We start from the raw sequence: 18,571 nt of genomic DNA, 5'->3' as shown, positions 1-18,571 counted from the left end.
TTTAGCAGACTGAAAGGTATAAAGCGGATGTTTTCAGGACAGTTTTACATCAGCACCATTGAGAATTACAGTTCTTCCATTTCATATGCCATGAGGGGAGGGGTTGTGTTTGTTTTGTTCACCAGATTTTACAAATCAGTATTAAAGGATATTGGGACAATTGAAATTTGAATAAGGTCTGTAGACTAGATAATTTTTTATCAAGGTTGATTTCCTGATTTTGAAAAATACACTATAAGGAAAGGTCCTTGTTTTTAAGGGAAGACAGGAGTAAAGGGGCAGCATGCCTGCAGCTTACGTGGCTCAGAACAAGTTAGTTATACAGACAGTTTGTTGTGCTGACATGTCTTGGGTGTTCTAGTTAATTTGATTACTCTGGACCAGTATGTTTCAAATGCAAATTATGACTCAGAGGTGGGTCATGAAATCAGTTTAATGGATCATGAATAGAAAATATCAGAGAGCATTACACCTATTACATAAGTGGGTATTTGTGAAACTTTTGTTCATGTGTATAAGTGTCTGAGATGTGACATTTTTTTCCTTAATGTGAGTTGCTGACAAAACTTTGAAAAGTTCTCTTTCACTACATGCATTTGTGAGCCACCAGTCCTTTTCTCCCTAAACTAAGCTAATCTTGGATATGCTTTCCAGATCACAGTGCCAAATGTATGTTTTGGGATTAACTGACAGCCTTGACTCCTCATGATGACCTGTCCCTGTCTTAACGGTCCCACTTTTCCTGTATTCTTGGTCTGGTTCATTATCCCAAAATTTCAATTTGAAAATACTAGGAGAGACTTACAATGTTCTATAAAGAGGAAAAAATCATTCTGCGTTTGCAAGTTGCATTTGCAAAATTGGGTGACTTTTGTCTAGGCTGGGCATTATTTTGGCTCTTTTCAGAAAGATAAGTAACAAAGAAATTTCAGAACACTTGGAAGGCACTTCTAAAGGAGGTAATTCTCTTGCCCCTTACGCCATCCACAAAAATCAGACACATTCAAATATTACTGCGTTATTCTCAGCCCTTTCTTGTGGGACTAGTTTCCGTGCTGGAGGCAGACACTGATGGTTGTGCTTTCTGGCAGATGGGTGACCCTGTGAGGGCAGGAGTGATATGGTACTTGGGCCTGACTCCTTTACCTCTTTTTATGGATTTAATGGGCAGGTCCCTCTCTCTTCAACTGCTCCAGTAAACAGCAAGCTGGCCACATTTTTTGGAATAGTGATTTCTCATAGGAATTTTATATGTTTCATTCATTTTGGTATTGGGAAGTCCCTGGATCATAACAGCAGATAATAAGCAGCAGATAATAATTATATGTCAGTTCCATCTTTTTTCCAAGAGAGAGGAAATGAATTAAATCTATGGTGTTAAATGGGGCTTCAAACTAATAAAAGGAAATTCCACTAAGGGGTTCCTGGAATTTTAAAAGCTGATTTCAAAAAAAGCTTCAGTCTTTAATCTGTCTTCAAATACAAGTTCTCTGCCTTGTTGTAAGGTGTGTTGTTTTTCAACTTGTTCACTGTGTCTGTGAGTATGTTTTTAATTGGGAAATAACTTAGATTTCTAGGCTTTACTTTGTACCTGATCTCACAGGTTACAATTTCAAGAGGTAGTCTCACTGCTGGTAGGATAGGTGCCACTGTGTTTTCACTGCATGATCTGAAATAACTAAGCTGTCAGTAATCCATTAACTTAGAATAACCAAATCATTTTAACCATTTTCACATTTTCATTTTCCTACAGAAGTGGGATGTATACTTCTTGCATCTTAGGAAGGAATATATTTGTTTCTGATACATGTATGAGGTGTTCTATCAAACATAAAGGTCTGGTTTAGTAGAGATGCACAGTGTAGACTCCACAATATTTTAGTGGACGTGGTGACAGTGACACACTGGAAATGGCACCTTGGCTGTACAGCATTGAAACCATGGGAGCTTGGCTTAGCTTTGTTAAACTTGTTTCTCCCAGTGTAAAATGAGAATGGTTTCCAGGCTCTCATCGGGCTAAAAGTTTTTAAGTAGGAGGCAGCTCTTGAACTATGCTATAAGGAACTAGATTTATCAGAAATCTTAAATGACTTGTGATTGTGGTTTCGAACCCAGAAGTCCAACTGTGTATGTTAAATCTGATTTTTTTTAAAAAAGTCTGGTGAATATAAGATTAGATTGTGATAGACCAGAAATACAAAGCATATTGTGCTTTAAAGTCTCATATTTTTCTGGGATGTGAGCTATCTAAAGTTTTTTCCCTAATTAATACCTAGAGGTATATATGTGCGTCTAATTTGGTCTGTTCAAGATTGCACATCACAGATTCAAATGGGCACTTACCAAGATGTGTACCAAAAGACTCATCTGGGAAGGTGTTCCAGGACAGTTTTCTATCAATTAGAATAAAATTTTCCAAACAAAATTTTTTCTTAAACAGGTCCATGCACAGATTTCACCCCTTGGACAACAGAAGAACAGAAGCTTTTGGAACAAGCTTTGAAAACGTACCCAGTAAATACACCTGAAAGATGGGAAAAAATAGCAGAAGCAGTGCCTGGCAGGACAAAGAAGGACTGCATGAAACGATATAAGGTTGTAGATCTTTAGTGTGTAGATTCCATTATCAATCATTTAAATTATGTTTTTGTGCTTATTCAATACCACAGTAGTCGTGGGGCCAATATTAGAAGTAACCAACCTTAGAAACATTCTAGCTCTGGCAGTTACTAAAAAAAAAAATCAACCTTTTCAGTAGATTTACCCCAGTTTGGATGTTTTACATACTTATACCAAACACTAGAAATGTCTGCAAATTCTGACAACTTCTCGGTGTAAGTAACATCTTTTTCCCTTCCTAGGAACTTGTCGAAATGGTAAAAGCAAAGAAAGCTGCTCAAGAACAAGTGCTGAACGCAAGTAGAGGCAAGAAATGACTTATGACAATCTTTGTTGTGTGTGCATTTTTATAATAAAACTGAAAATACTGTACAAAATTTTATTCTTAAAACTATACTTAAAGTGTGTTGTTCCAGTATAATTTCTCAGAGATCTACCATTCATTGTGGTGGTCTTATTCTTTCAAAGTCTGAGATAGTATTTCATTCATATTTACCAGTATAGATGTTCGTTTTTTTTCTTTAGGACTTGCAGGTCTCGGTTTTATAAATATATATGTTCAAAATATGTTTATTAGGAGCATTTTAATCATGAATCCAGCACATGTTACTGCAAATCTGTTTAAAATCTGGTAGCTGTTCAATGGGACCTAAGGATTAAAAGAAAGGACAGTTACAACTAAAGAGAAGGAAAGTCCCTAGCCAACTTTCTGCATAGGAGAAAAGGAGCCAGGCTTACCAACAGCAGCAACAGCTGGACTCTTATCATAAATATATTTGGTACACACTTCTCGAATTATCTCAGCATTTACAGCCTGAAAAATTGAAGACACAAGCATTCAGAGCTTTTTGTAGTAGTGAAGACATTCTATACCTGGGACATTTTAGAGCTAAAGCAAGATTTATGATGTGTATCTCCAGGTGTTGTAACAAGCATCATTTTACACAAGACCCAATAGTATCTAAGGACTACTTACATCAATTCTTGCTTCAAGCTCAGGGATGGGAATTCTTCGATTATAGCATAACATTTGCCTACCAATATCTTCACAGATGGGAGTGGAACCTGTTTTAAAGAAAAGGGAAAACTAAGTACTGGAACGTAAGTCAACCATGTGAAAATAGGACTTATGTGTTTAATTCTTTTACCATCAAGTTGCAGCAACATGTTTGTTTTCAGAAGATTCTTGGCTCGTGCAACTTCACTTTCAGTGACACTTGTACAGAGTCGCATCCTAAAAACCATTTGGAAAAATCAAATGTCAAAGTAGTTTGAAAATGTTATGCGTTTCATGAGTTAATGACCTAAAAGAAAGAAAGGATGCTATATTCTATGTATTACACCACAATGTACAAGTGATTATGATTTCAATTTAGTAAAAAGTTGAAATTACTAATGATCCCAACAGTTAAGCAAAAGTTAAAGTATTACTGATTATTTTCCTGGTAGTGTTAATTTCTCAAAAATGATATGGTTAGCAGAGATTCAATACAATATAAAAATAGGCTGACTGCATTTTGAGAAATGCTACAGTCATTTTGAAAATTCATGAATCCCCATCTGATAGGATCTGACTTGTTAAGGGATAGATAGGTCAGTGGGTCATTGGTTTCTCAAAAGAATCCAGCTGAGTCTAACTTAAACCTAATAATTAATGATTACACTCCAACTAGACTTAGAGAGATGTAAGCCATTTAAGAATGGTGGAGGAAAGGGACCAGAGCTAAATAAAAGTTTTCCAAGAAGCTTTGGGCCCTTCTGCCTGTCTCAAGGTACTAGTTTTGACTAAAACACTACATTTTTCTTTTAGCAATGGCAACTTCAGGTTCATTTTCATAACACAGCCTTTCCAAGCCAGGTAACTTTTAGAAATATTTCCTAGAATTCTACTTGGCATTTAAACATTTTTAACTTTTAAGATATTCTTTCTGAAGTAATCTGCTTCTTAATGATTAAGAATTTTCTATACTATAAATCAGCTTCACATGAAACTTAGAAGAAATATCTGTGATCTTTAAAAACACAGCAGTAACTGCTACTACTTAAGTCTTGTTCTCTTAATAAAATGCTAATAACATCACCATAAAAAATTAATCAGCATCAACAGTGTAAAAAGAAACTAGTCTAAAGTGGGAATTCTAAGCATGATTTAAATTTTTTCTCACCATTCTTTTTGAACAACATGTAGCATGTCTGCAACAGTGGCTGGTTCACAAACCATATAGATTCCCCATAATCCTGTATCTGTGTAGGAAGTGTTGAAAGACTGGAAGCTATGGCAGAGGTTGCCATGACAGGTGAGCTGGGCCAGCTTGCTAGATAAATTCTGTAAGGGAAAAAAACTGTCCAAGAGAACTGTAGGTATACATGTCCAAATTACCAGAAAGAAAAATGAGATGTGAAAATCGTGACTGCCTTAAAAGGCTGAGTTTCTCAGTTTTATGCAGCAGTATCTCAATAATAAAGCAAAAATTCACTGAAACTAAGAATTATAATAATCTCACCAGCCCAATGCATCATCCCCAGAGAAATTCATAATGTTAAAGCAGTGAATCCTTGTAATTAATTTAGTAGCTGCACCCACTTCTAAAATAATACATATTGATGGACCTAGAGATTATCATACTAAGTGAAGTCAGTGATATCACTTACATGTGGAATCTAAAAAACATAAGATACAAATGAACTTATTTACAAAACAGAAACAGACTCACAGACTTTGAAAACAAACTCATGGTTACCAAAGGGGAAACGTGGTTGGGAGAGGGATAAATTAGGAGTTTGGGATTAACATATACACACTACTGTGTATAAAATAACCGACAAGGAACCTACTGTATAGAACAGGGAACTCTACTCAATATTCTGTAATAACCTAAATGGGAAAAGAGTTTGAAAAAGAATGGATATATATGTGTATATATAACTGAATCACTTAGCTGTACATATAACACAACATTGTAAATCAGCTATACTCCAATATAAAATTAAAATTAAAAGGAAAAATCCAATCAGGCCAAAATTAAAATTAAAAATGGGTTGACCTCACAGGTTGTAGTTCAGGTATGTTTACAGGGTCCCTTGGTCAATCCAGCCCAGCATTCCACTTCTAGCAGTGATTGATGTGAGATATGGTTATGACTTCTAATTCTGTGTTCCAGCTTTGTTTAATAATCATTTATAACCATATCAACCAAAAAACTGAATAACCCATGCCAATATGCTTTGCCAACAACAACAAAAATTTAAAATAAAAATAATTAGCTATTATCAACCCAATTTGTAGAGCTTTGGGCTGTTTGCTTAAAAAATTGAAATTATATTGCATGTGAAGCCTAAGATACTTATATGAAATGTATTTTCTCAAAATCTTTGAGTATAAATATATACACTTTGTATTTTGAAGTAATTTCAGACTACAGACTAGTAGCATAAATAGTACAAAGAATTTCCTTTATCCAAATTCCTTAACACCTGTTACTTTACCATTTTTTTTTTTGCTTTATCATTCTCTTTAACATACTTTTCAATTGTTTGAGAGTACAGTGCAGATATCCTTTTACCCCTGAATACTTTTTAATGTGCACTTCTGAAAAACAAGGAAATTTACCTCAGTACAATTATTAAAATTAGGATATTAACACTGATATATTACTATTAACAAATCCTTCTATCCTTATTTAAAATTTGCCAATATGGCAAAAGAAAAAAATTGTTTTTTTCTGGCCCAGGATGCAATCCAGGATCAGTTTATATTTTAAGTCAAAATTCATACTACGAAGTTTCATCTTCTCATTTATTATGGAAATTTACTTTTAAAATCACTTACCATTCCTCCTCCAAAAGAGCGATCCCAGTTGCCAATCAGTGTGTTTGCAACCATGAGACAGATTGTATCTGGATGTGCCCAACCAACAGCTTCAACAGCTATTGCAAGATGTGCCAAAGGCATCTTGTCATCCCTCACTCGAATCTAGTTAGGATAAAGGATACAAAGCTCTAGTTAAGATTACCACTATATAACATGCTTAACAAGAAACAAACTCACCAGCTCCATTAACTGCAAAGTTAAAATGCTCACCATGACACTCCTTTGTTTTTTAAACAATTAGGCCTCATTACACTGTATAGTCTAGAAGAAGTTCACCAAAAGATCTCCACTTGAAATAATCCAGACACAGCCACCAGATAATTACCTGGTCAAAAAGCGATGCATTATTTCACTGGTAGAAATAATCTTTTGTCAGTCTGAATTTTTCTGACTCTCTAAATTTAAGCTAATCTTGACATAACAGGCTTATTTTTGTACTGCCAATGCTACAGTCTTATGCAATTGCCAACATCAGGCTTCTTTCCAGATACAACTATATGAGCATCATCCCTAATGTGGCAAACTAAGCTTCTAATGAGGCTTAAAGATACAGCTGACATGTAGCAGGTTCTCTATAAGTTCTGGCTTTAACAGCTACCCCCCAGAAATGTACTGTGGGCAGAACTTAGCCAAGAATAAACCTGATGTAAAAGTCAAAATTTGAGGTGTTTTTAAAATAAAAGATTAACTTTTATGCCCTACAATAGGAAAATGGGCATAGTATCAAACAAAAAGCACAAAAAGACCAAATTATATTTTTCTTAAAACCTTACTTCCTTAGGAAAGAAAAATAGGTGGTTAAATATATGGAACAGGAAAGAATATAAACAACTGAGTCCATCCTCGGCTGGACTCCTTTGGCTTCTTCCATTTTACTGTTAGAAACAGGCACATTTGCTACACACATTCATAAATACAACACAAGAAACCCAAAGGGTTAAACACTAGCTTAGGAGGCTTGCCCTACCTCACTTCCTGTGAATTTGCAGGGAGGCAGAGCTGGTATTTCTCCTTTGTGTGTGGACAAAGAGTCACCAAAATGAAACTTTGCTAACTCAAGCAGTTCATCATGGGAAACCCCTAAATTGAAGGAAAATACGTTATATATCCAGTAGCAGTGCAATGTAAAGCACACAACGAACTGCCAATACTTCTGTTTACAATAAGCTCAAGGTGGTATAATGTGATACAGGTTACACACGGACTACTTGCTCTGACTAAAAGCCTTTTTAAGAGTAAGCTCACAGAGCACACTCTTTCCCTTGTTATAAGGCTTGGGGCTGCACAGCTTTCTCATTCTGAAGAACCATCACAGTTTTCATAACATACCAATGGATTCACAGATAAGGATAATTAGATAGCTTGAAAATACCATTTTCCATGCAGAATCATGTTATATTGAATAATTAAAACTCCTAGAATGCAAACTAGCAAGGAAAAGTCACCTTTCAATAAATTTTTTAAAGTAGAAAAGAATAACTATCATTTAAAGAAAGATGGATACAAGATATGCTTCATTCTCTGTGCTCTGCTATCAAAATACAGGAACAAAATAACCTCATACAAATTTCTGAATAAATTCATAGCTATTCAAACACTCACTACTTGCCATCCAAAACTTAAAGAGTTACTTAGATTCTATATCCCTTATTTTCCAAACTTGGGATCCAAACAGATTCAGTCAGTGAGAGATTCCTAAACTTACAAGACAAATTTAAACATGGGTAAGTGCCTTAAAAAATATCACAAGATTTTTTTTTTAATGAAACATTCTATTAGAACATAAAAGCACAACTACACCCATATTTCCAAACAAATCTCTGGTATAAAACAAGACAATGAATGATTACACACGTTTTCACAATCACTATGTAGGAGAGCCGCCTTAGATATCAATCCAGAGGGTGACAAAACAATAGGAAGACCCTGGTGATACAAGGATGACAAGCAGAGAGTGCAGAGCCATGAACACGCACACAGTTCTCAGCACTTAACAACCACTTCCACTGTTTTACTACCTTCACCTATAGCCCTCCTGGTTGGATGTCCCAGATATTCAGCTCCTGCCCCAGCACCACCTCTGCTTACCTCTATCCAAAAGGCAGGGGAGCCGGTAAATTTTATTTTTTCAAATCAAGCTAACTCTGGCCTATTTCACTGAAGATGCCACTGTTGATAAGAAATATCATCACTTATGTACCAATAAGACAAAATGCTAATTAATCTAGGATAGGCCATTAATTAATTGTAAGATATCCCAACTCTGGTGATGTTAAAATGAACCAATGAACTATGATAAAACCCACTGCATCCATATGCCACCAACAATGGCAGAGACATTCCTGACAGCTTAGCTGCTGAGGCCCCATCCAACCAATAGTGTTCCCCTTTCCAAGGCAGTTTCAATTGTTGAACCCCAGCCATTTTAGAAACAATGTTACTAACTCAAGATAACTTCAGAGCACACTTATCTGCCACACAAAGGCAACATGTTTTAAGATATTTAACCCTCATTTTCATCTTCTCCATTATTCCCAAGTAATGAGCCTAAAGTCTATCCAGGGCAACTAGAATTTTAATTTATTGTCATTTCTAAAGAGAGAAAAATTTACACAAAAGAACATTCCATGTATCTTCACTTTGTCCTAAAAAGAGAAAGAGAACACAAAACTGGAAACCAATAAAATGTACAATTTGCCTAAATTCAGATTACCAGGAAATCTAGCAAAATCTAATGTGAATTTTCTTTCATTCACTGGCTTCAAACATGTTCTCACAAGGAAGCCTTGTCCAGATGCCACTTGCATGTTCAGATTCCCATTAAATATTCTCCTAATCCCCCATATACTTCCCCTTTTCAGTAACTAGCAGATCTTACTGAAAGAACGAACAAATCAAAGAATGAATAAACAACGTAACATACTCATACCACGCCTGACCAAGGATGAAGCTGGTTCTCAAGAAATTTAAAATCTCAAGAGATTCCCAAACCGTAGAACACCATCTTCCAAGTCTCATTATCTCCCAGTTCACTCATTTGCCCTTTTCTTACAAGGAAATTCCATTATGTGTGCACACTTACATATTGGAGGGTCACTACATTTTCCCACTGAAAAACTCTATTGGGCTTCCCTGGTGGCCAGTGGTTAAGAATCCACCTGCCAACGCAAGGGACACAGGTTTGCGCCCTGGTCCGGGAAGATCCCATATGTTGAAGAGCAACTAAGCCCGTGTGCCACAACTACTGAGCCGGCGCTCTGGAGCCCGCGTGCCTAGAGCCCATGCTCCACAACAAGAGAAGCCACCGCAATGAGAAACCCGTACACTGCAACGAAGAGTGGCCCCCGCTCGCTGCAACGAGAGGAAGCCCGTGTGCAGCAACGAAGACCCAACACAGCCAAAAATAAATAAAAATTAAAAGAAAAAAGAAAAGAAAACCTCTACTAAAGAGAAGACAGAGGAAAAGTCTGGTTCCAGGGCTCCATACTGCCCTTACCCAGCACATTTAACAATCTGCTCTCTAAATAAAACCTCTAAAGACATCTGCCAATAGGATCAAACTGATAAGTACATCACTCTGTGTTTAAAACAGTCACAGAAACTTAAACTAACCTCCAGCAGCAGCAAGTACTATTCTTGGCCCCTTATAATGTGTGGTTATATAATCCACTAAGTCCTTACGATTTATAGACCTGTAAGTGGAGTAAGAAAAGCAATATTAAAAGGAAATTTAAAAGCACAGATCCTCACATAATATACCTGAAATTAAATTGGACCTTAAAGGTGTTCTAAGTTAAATGCAGTCAGAAATAGGATATATGCAACAAGTATCAAAGTATATATCAAAAAAAAAAAGATTTAATACCATCACTTGTTTATTCCAGAAGTAGCTACAAACCCAGACACCTGGGAGTTAGGTGGGGCTAAAGTGTAGCTTAAGTACAATTTCATTCAGATTATTGGGGGTAAAAAATTACTTTCTGAAACATACTTTTTGAATGTGAATGTTAATTTTCACAATTCAAATTTTTTCTCAAAAAAAAAAATCTGAGAATTATACCTACTTGATATTTTCAGTTGGTCCCAAAATTGTCCGTCCAAGTGCAGTATTTTGATAAGCTGTGGCATGAAGATAATCAAAAACAACTTCTTGTAAATTGGTTTCAACTTCCTGCATCTCTCTAAGGATTACTCCACGTTCACGTTCAATCTCTGCTTCTCCCAATGTGCTGTTTTGTATTATATCAGCAAGGATTTCTACAGCTTATTGAAAATAAAACACAAGAAGAAACACTAAAATCTTAAATTTTCACTATTTAAAATCTATTAAATTAGCATCAGAAACAATGATAGTGACCATCACTCAATATTGACTAAATGATTAAACTGAGAAGAAATAAATGTTTCTATAATTTGATATACCTAGAAGGACTAAATTAAAATGAGAAATGCAATCCCCTGTGGTACAGATGAACTTGAAGAAGACTAAATTTGCCAGAAGTCCCCACAACACTTGTAAAATGACTGCCTACAACCACTTCAGAACGGTCATGGAAATCTGCATATAACTGTATATTGTTCTCTGTGACAATGGTAAGGAGAAAATTATCTATCTACCCAGAGCACACAGGTACACACAGAGAGCTGACATCACCCAAATAGTTACTACCCAAGATCCCACAGCAACGAGGCTACTATATTAAGAAGCCAAGAACCATCATAATCTAATATATACCCCCAATGAACCACTTACAGAATTAGTGTCCTCTCAAATATCTTTCCCCACTTAACTCCAGTTAATGGTCAGTGTTGGTTAGATTCTGGTCAATGCTGGTTAGATTCTGACCATTAATTAGTAAAATCACTGATAAATGATGATCCAACAGAGCTGGAGCAGTTAACATTTGAAAAAAAAGGATAGGTACCCTAAAAGAGATAACATGACTATCAAAGGATTAAAAGCGACCCTTGGAAAAACTGATAAAACCCTCAAGTATTTATACAAAAATGACCCTAATTTGCAAAAAGCCACAAGTGAACTAAAGGATTTATCATGCTTTTAAGCAATTTTATCAGAAAAAGTACATACTTCTCCAAAAAAGGAAAACCTAAACTATCCTTGAAGAATTAGTATATAGTTGCAATCACAGTCTAAATTTTAGTCAATATAAAACAGATTTATAAACTTTAGTTTCATTTTGTTACTCTGCTATAAATTTCTGTTCCTTGTTTTAAGTTCACTTTAAGGTGACTTGTCTCAGAAGCAATAATGTTCAAATACCAAGGACCTCCTGTAATTAATTACCTCTACAGACTACCCAACATGACAAAACAGACTGCTAGATCCTGGGCGAAAAGAAAAAATTATCTGTAAAACCATCTCTCTAACACAATGTTGTAAATCAACTATGCTCCAATAAAATTTAAAAACAAAAAACAAACAAAAAAAACCTATCTGTCCCGACAAGAGAAATAAAGGCCCAGGTGGGTAAGGAAGAGCCCAAAGACAGGTGGGAGGACAAGGGATCCTGTGTGAAGACCCCCCTTTATGTGGAAGTAGTAGTCTAGATTGGTACCTTCTAAAGTGGGGATTCATATTTCCCAATATTTATGTTTTACTCAGAATCTTCTCTCTTTCTAATGTATATGTAACACTGTATATATTAGTACAGCAGTACATGTATTTAATTTATACATATACCTATATTGAGGATATATGTTCAAGTCTCTTACTGATAAGAATGGATGATCATAAAAGTTTGAAGACCACTTGTCTAAGCATCTAATTATTACCTCACACACCAGGTTTCACCCAACTGAGAGTATAAAAGCCTCAAGCAAATTCCCAAAGTGGGATCTGCCTCAGAGAGCACTTCCATTTTGGATTCCTCAAAGAGCGCCTCTCTTTTCCATTTCCACTCCCACTAACAGGGACTCTGTCCTTCCCAGCCAGAAGCCAGAAAGAAAAAAAAAAAGGTCTTCTAAATTCTCTCTTCCTTTCTCTAGTCCTCTTTTTTGCTTTCTTTGCTGTTCTCTGTGTAAATAAAGGAGAGAAACAGGCTAGAATCAACAGTCCCTTAAAGTAGCCTGGCCTAGCCCTTTGTTCTTAGTGCCTAACTAGTCCTGGGGCAAAAACTATTTCTACGGAAATCATTAAGAATCTAACCAATGTTTTTTGCAATTCAAACTAACACACCCTCCACTGTTTTCATTTTCATTGGTTTTAATGCACAAGTTAGGCTACCATGTTATGAAAATTTTACTTTATTTATTTGCAGGTGGTAGGTGTTTTGTTTTGTTGTTTTGACAAAGCAACCGGACACAGTGAATCTGAGTGAGAAGACACGCATTTGAGTCCACAGTAAGCCACTAAGTTATGTGATCCGGGGAAAGTCACAGTCTGGGCTGCGCCTCAATTTCCACAACTGCACAGTGGAGACACTTATCTGATTACTATGCTGATCAAATGAGATGATATATACACAAATTACATATATACAAAGGTACTTGTGTAAAGTGGCATTCAAACATTATTAATGAAAGCCTATTAGGAATCCAAAATTTCAAAGTAATGAAATTAACTACAACTATACAAGGACCTTAAAGATTAATAGTCTCACCAATTAGCACTAAAACTGCTACATTTTTTCATTAATTCTCCCACTGGGAAATGTTTTGTGTAATAACTTTCCCTTAAGATATCCAAAACACTCTACAACATGGTAACTACAAAAAATAGTTATGCTGTCAGAATAATTATTTTACTTCTACAAAATAAAAATAAAATCTATTTTATTTTATTGCTATGAAAACAATCATCAATAATCTTTTAAGTGAACACTTGCTTATTCTGCTTCAGAGTTTTTGTAACAAAAAAGGAATAAAAAAATTGCTCCTAGTCAGAGCAATTAGGCAAGAAAAAGAAATCAAAGGCATCCAAATTGGAAAGGAAGAAGTAAAACTATCACAATTTGCAGATGACATGATATTACATATAAAAAACACTAAAGACTCCATCAAATAAACTGTTAGGACTAATAAACGAATTCAGTGAAGCTGTAGGATACAAAGTCAATAAGCAAAAATCTGTTATGTTCCTATACACTAATAATGAACTATCAGCAAGAGAAAATAAGAAGTAATCCCATTTACAATTGCATCAAAAGGAATAAAATACTTAGGAATAAATTTAATCGAGGAAAACTACAAGACATTAATGAAAGAAAACAACACAAGGAAATGGAAAGATAGTCCACACTCATGGATTAGAAGAATTAATGTTGTTAAAATGTCCAAGCTACCAAAAGCAATATACAGACTCAATGCAATCCCTATCAAAATTCCAATGGCAGGCTTCCCTGGTGGCACAGTGGTTGAGAGTCCGCCTGCTGATGCAGGGGACACGGGTTCATGCCCCGGTCCGGGAAGATCCCACATGCCGCGGAGCGGCTAGGCCCGTGAGCCATGGCCGCTGAGCCTGCGTGTCCGGAGCCTGTGCTCCGCATCGGGAGAGGCCACAACAGTGAGAGGCCCGCGTACCGCAAAAAAAAAAAAAAATTCCAATGGCATTTTTCACAGAAATATAATGAACAATCCTAAAATTTGTATGGAACCACAAAAGACCCCAAATAGCTAAAGCAATCTTGAGAAAGAAGAACAAAGCTGAAAGCATCATGCTCCCTGATTTCAAACATTACAAAGAACAGTAATCAAATCAGTATGATACATAAAACTAGGTACTGAATCAGTGGAACACAACAGAGAGCCCAGAATATACCCAAGCATATATGATCAATTAATTTACAACAAAGATCCAAAAATATAAAACAAGGAAAGGATAGTCTCTTCAATAAATGGTGTGGGAAAATCGGCCACATGGAAAAGAATGAAATTGGACACCTATTATACACAAAAATTAACTCAAAATTAATTAAAGGCTTGAACAGAAGGCCTGAAACCATAAAACTGCTAGAAGAAAACTGAGGAAGTAGTAAGCTCCTTGACATAAGTCTTGGTGATGATTTTTTGAACCTGACATCGAAAGCAAAAATGAACAAGTAGAACTACATCAAACTAAAAAGCTTCTGCACATCAACAAAATGAAAATGCAACCTCCTGAATGGAAGACGATATTTGCAAATCATATATCTGATAAGGGGCGAATATACAAAATATATGAAGAACCCACAGAAACCAACAGGAAGAAAACAAACAATCAGATTAAAAGATGGGCAGAAGATCTAAATAAACATTTTTCCAAAGAAGACACACAGATGGCCAACAGGTACATGAAAAGATTCTCAACATCATTAATCATCAGGAAAGTGCAAATCAAAATGACAATGAGATATCACCCCATAACTGTCAGAATGGCTACTATCAAAAAGACTAGAGACAAGGGTTAGCAAGGATGTGGAGAAAAGGAAACCCTTTTACACTGTTGGTGGGAATGTAAACTGGTGCAGCCACGATAGAAAACAACATGGAATTTCCTTAAAAAATTAAAAATAGAACTACCATACAATCCAGCAATTCCACTTCTGCACATTTATCCAAAGAAAACAAAAACACTAACTTGAAAAGACCTACCTCCGTGTTCACTGCATTATGTACAACAGCCAAGATATGGAAACAACCTAGGTGTTCATCAATGAGTGAATGGATAAAGAAGTTGTGATACACAAATACACACTCACATACAAAGAGGAGTATTATTACTCAGCCATAAAAAAGAATGAAATCTTGCCACTTGCAATGGCATGGATGAACTTCAATGGCATTATGCTAAGCGAAAAAGTCAGACAGAGAAATAACAAATATCATATGATCTCTCTTATATGTGGGGAAAAAAAAGTCGAAAACAAAAAAACACCCAAGCTCATAGATACAGAGAACAGACTGATCATTGCTGGGGCGGGGGGTGGGGGATCGGTGATCTGTATTGGGTTTTTGTGGGGTTTTTTAGTTTAAATAAATTGAATTTTGAAAAAAATTAATGGAAAAGACAGTAAGAAAGAAGTGCACTCCAGGATGAGGAACCAGAATGTGCAAATGCAATAAAGAAGCAAGCAAGTTTTGTTCAAAAACAAAGCCCAGCAGTCAGTAGATAGAAAATCTGTTCTGACTTGTAGAAATAAAATATTCAGATAACAGGAGAAAAAAACAAAACAAAAAGTAGGCAGTAAAAGTAAACAAATAATAAAACAATTAAAAATAGTTCACTACACAGGTATGGCTCTGGAGGAAGTAATATTTGAATCAAGTGTTAGGGCCTGGTTTGCACAAGTCCTGCAGCCTACAAATATTTTTATCATTTCTCATATTTGGAGGAAAAAATAAAAACAGGTGCCCCCTCAATCAAAGTTTGGTTCATTTTTTTCATTTTCTTTCTCAACAAACATAATGTAAACAGCACTAAATCATTTCTGAATTCCTGTGGAAATTACATATCTGCAGTATAAATAATAACAATACCTCTTGGCAAATCTTTAGAGAATGCTTTGGCATAATATACAGTCTGCTCCCTGGAAGTATAGGCGTTGAGATGAGCACCCATGTTTTCAATCTCAAGTTCCAGATCTAACTGGGATCTCTTTTTGGTGCCCTGAAATAAAAGAGGAAAAAAAAAATTATGACCTCTTCCTTTATCCCTCATCTGTTCTAAACACTTCAGACAATGAATATGAGGACATAAGCCTATGTAAGGACCAAATTTGGTTTCTAAAGTACATCAGGCTTCAGAAATAGTGGCGTACGTTCAAATGACCCTTACATCCCAAGAGAAAATCCTTGTTTCGCTCTACAGAGCAATTATCAGTAATTATTTCAGGTAATTATCCTGAAAAAAAGATTTTAAAAGTAAAACATGCTATACTATTATAGTTCTCCTTACCTGAGAATGAGATTTTGTGTTTACTGCCTCTTAAAGAAAATGCATTAAAAAAAAAAGTCTTACAACTTGCCTTGAAAGCCATATGCTCCAGAAAGTGAGCTGTTCCATTATTCTTCTCATTTTCATATCTACTTCCAGCATCAATCCAGAGCCCAACCTTAATGCAATCAAGTAAGAATTAAATAAGACAACATCTTCTTTCTTTTGAGGGGATGGGGTAGGGGTAGGGGGCAGTCTTCTTCCTTTTTCTGACAAATGCTTTCCAGCCTTAACATTAAAGTCTTCTTGAGTGGACTGACAGTAAGGTCCTATGAACTGAGATTTAAAACTTTTGGTCATCAGGTTACTGCTGGGTGCCACAAATACCTACTTGCCAGCTTTACTGAGGACCCAGATTCTTAGCCCAATGTGTTACTACAGTCAATTAACAAGTATAGTGTAAAGAACATCAGAGACTGTCAGAAAATCTAGGTTCAAATCCTGGTTCTGTCATGTATTAGCTGTGTGACCTTGGACAAAACCATTTAACTTCTCTGATCCTGTTTTTCAACTGTAAAATGGATATGATGATCCCTGCTACAAAGAACTATTTTAAAGATCAAATAAGACAATATATGTAAAAACATTTGGCACAGAGTAGTCCAGCAAATATATCTCTCTCATTATTATCAACACTACATGACACAACAGGCTACAAGAACCAGATGTAGACACTCGTGTGGTATGGAAGTATCACAGGAAGAGATTCACAAGTGACAGTCACTTGTCAAGGCAAAATAATTGCTGCTACTTTCAACCACCTGCCAACCAACTGAAAAGCTTAAATTAAAATCAACAGTTTGCTCTCTCGCCTAATGAGGGGTCAAACTAAATCACTTACTGTGCATGTTGAGAGCCCAGAGTCTTCAGAGGCCACTCTGAGTCCATTCTCCAAACAGGTTACGTGCGTTTCAGGGACATTCAGAACAACTTGTGTAGCAGCCTGTGTACTTCTCAATCTGTTTCCTCCAAAATATAGTGACTGGTTGGGGGTGGAGGAAAGAAGCAAAACATATCACTATTCTAATATGAAATGTTGATTAGAAAACCAAATCTATCCCAAAGAGACTCTATAAAGTACTCTTTCCTCCTTAACTTTTATTCCACTGAGACCCACCCCTTGGCTGGCCTATGTTGAGAACATTCCTCAACCAACCACTTTCCTAAAGCCAGCAACATGTCTACATATGCCCTTTCCTTACGGCAAATAAACAGTTATGATAATTATCCTGAAAGAAACTACTTTTATTTCAATACTTCTCCTAGAAATGTTTAATATTCACCATAGAGGGCAGAAGCGGGGGTTGGTGAATGGGGGAAGCCAAGAAAGGGAGCGAAAAATATAAAAATACCCATACACAACGTAGAAATGCTTAAGGTTTCCACCGTTTAAGAAAAGCAGTTTTTAAAAAGCCAGAAAAAGAGAAGGCAGGAAGAAGGGCAGGTGCTCAAGATATACTCTGGCTGACTGACTTGTTGCCTATGGACTATTCGCCCATCCCCAGCTTTTCTTTTCCTCTAGACAAAGCTAGTCTTGCACGAGAAATATACATATACAGACAAACTTTTCCTTTAGCTACCCCCTGGTTCACGGGAAGCAGAGTTGATGATGAAGACGATCAGTTTTAAGAAAAAAGAACTCGGGGCAGGCGGGGTCCTCACTTTTTAATTTCCCCCAATGTCAACCACTGCGATTTTAGTGATCAACACGCACTCTTTATGACTCCCGAGTGACTAGGGCAGGGAGTCGGTAAACCAGGGTCATGCCACACGTCACTGGCGGGTCACGCGCTGCGGGGTACAAAAGCCAGACCAGCGCCGGCGGGAGATAAGCGTCCCCGGCCGCCTGATGCCCCACGGGTCCCGGCTGGGAAGGCCCGACCCGCCGTTGCGGGTGGGGCGGGGTGTGGATCCGACGCCCGCGGCCCGGCCGGGCGCCCGAGACTCAGGCTCGCCGCGCGGAGTTCTGCGGGAGAGGCCCGGCCTAGCCTGGTCCCGGCGGCACCCAAACAAGTGGAGGGAAGCTCACCCGCCCGGCAGCACTTCCGGCCAGGAGCCTCTCGGTGAAACCGCAGAGCCTCCGCCGCGCCGCGGGGAACAGCACCGCTCGGGCCGCCGCCGCCATCATCTTCCCTCGGGCCTGTGCGAAG

The 18,571-nt window shown here is 37.1% G+C and overlaps 2 protein-coding genes across 3 annotated transcripts in view; one reads left to right on the top strand and one right to left on the bottom strand.

Annotated features, from left to right (window-relative positions):
- DNAJC2 (DnaJ heat shock protein family (Hsp40) member C2) overlaps positions 1-3,015 on the top strand; it is a 27,435-nt gene extending 24,420 nt beyond the window's left edge. For both annotated transcript variants that reach the window (XM_060157234.1, XM_060157235.1), the window contains exons 16-17: positions 2,441-2,595; positions 2,862-3,015. In XM_060157234.1, coding sequence (XP_060013217.1) covers positions 2,441-2,595; positions 2,862-2,936 — 230 coding nt within the window. In that variant the 3' untranslated portion in view covers positions 2,937-3,015. The remainder of the gene's footprint in view (positions 1-2,440; positions 2,596-2,861) is intronic.
- PMPCB (peptidase, mitochondrial processing subunit beta) lies at positions 416-18,571 on the bottom strand. The gene is made up of 13 exons (XM_060157237.1): positions 18,451-18,571; positions 17,263-17,403; positions 16,453-16,539; positions 15,965-16,094; positions 10,555-10,753; positions 10,103-10,182; positions 7,458-7,570; positions 6,449-6,592; positions 4,785-4,945; positions 3,768-3,853; positions 3,596-3,684; positions 3,358-3,433; positions 416-3,268 (listed from the first exon to the last, which is right to left on the bottom strand). The coding sequence occupies exons 1-13, from the start codon at positions 18,547-18,549 to the stop codon at positions 3,204-3,206; spliced, it is 1,470 nt and encodes a 489-aa protein (XP_060013220.1). The 5' UTR covers positions 18,550-18,571; the 3' UTR covers positions 416-3,203.

Source organism: Lagenorhynchus albirostris, chromosome 8, assembly GCF_949774975.1.
Source record: "Lagenorhynchus albirostris chromosome 8, mLagAlb1.1, whole genome shotgun sequence".
NCBI lineage: Eukaryota > Metazoa > Chordata > Mammalia > Artiodactyla > Delphinidae > Lagenorhynchus > Lagenorhynchus albirostris.
This window is presented reverse-complemented; position numbering and strand designations above follow the sequence as displayed.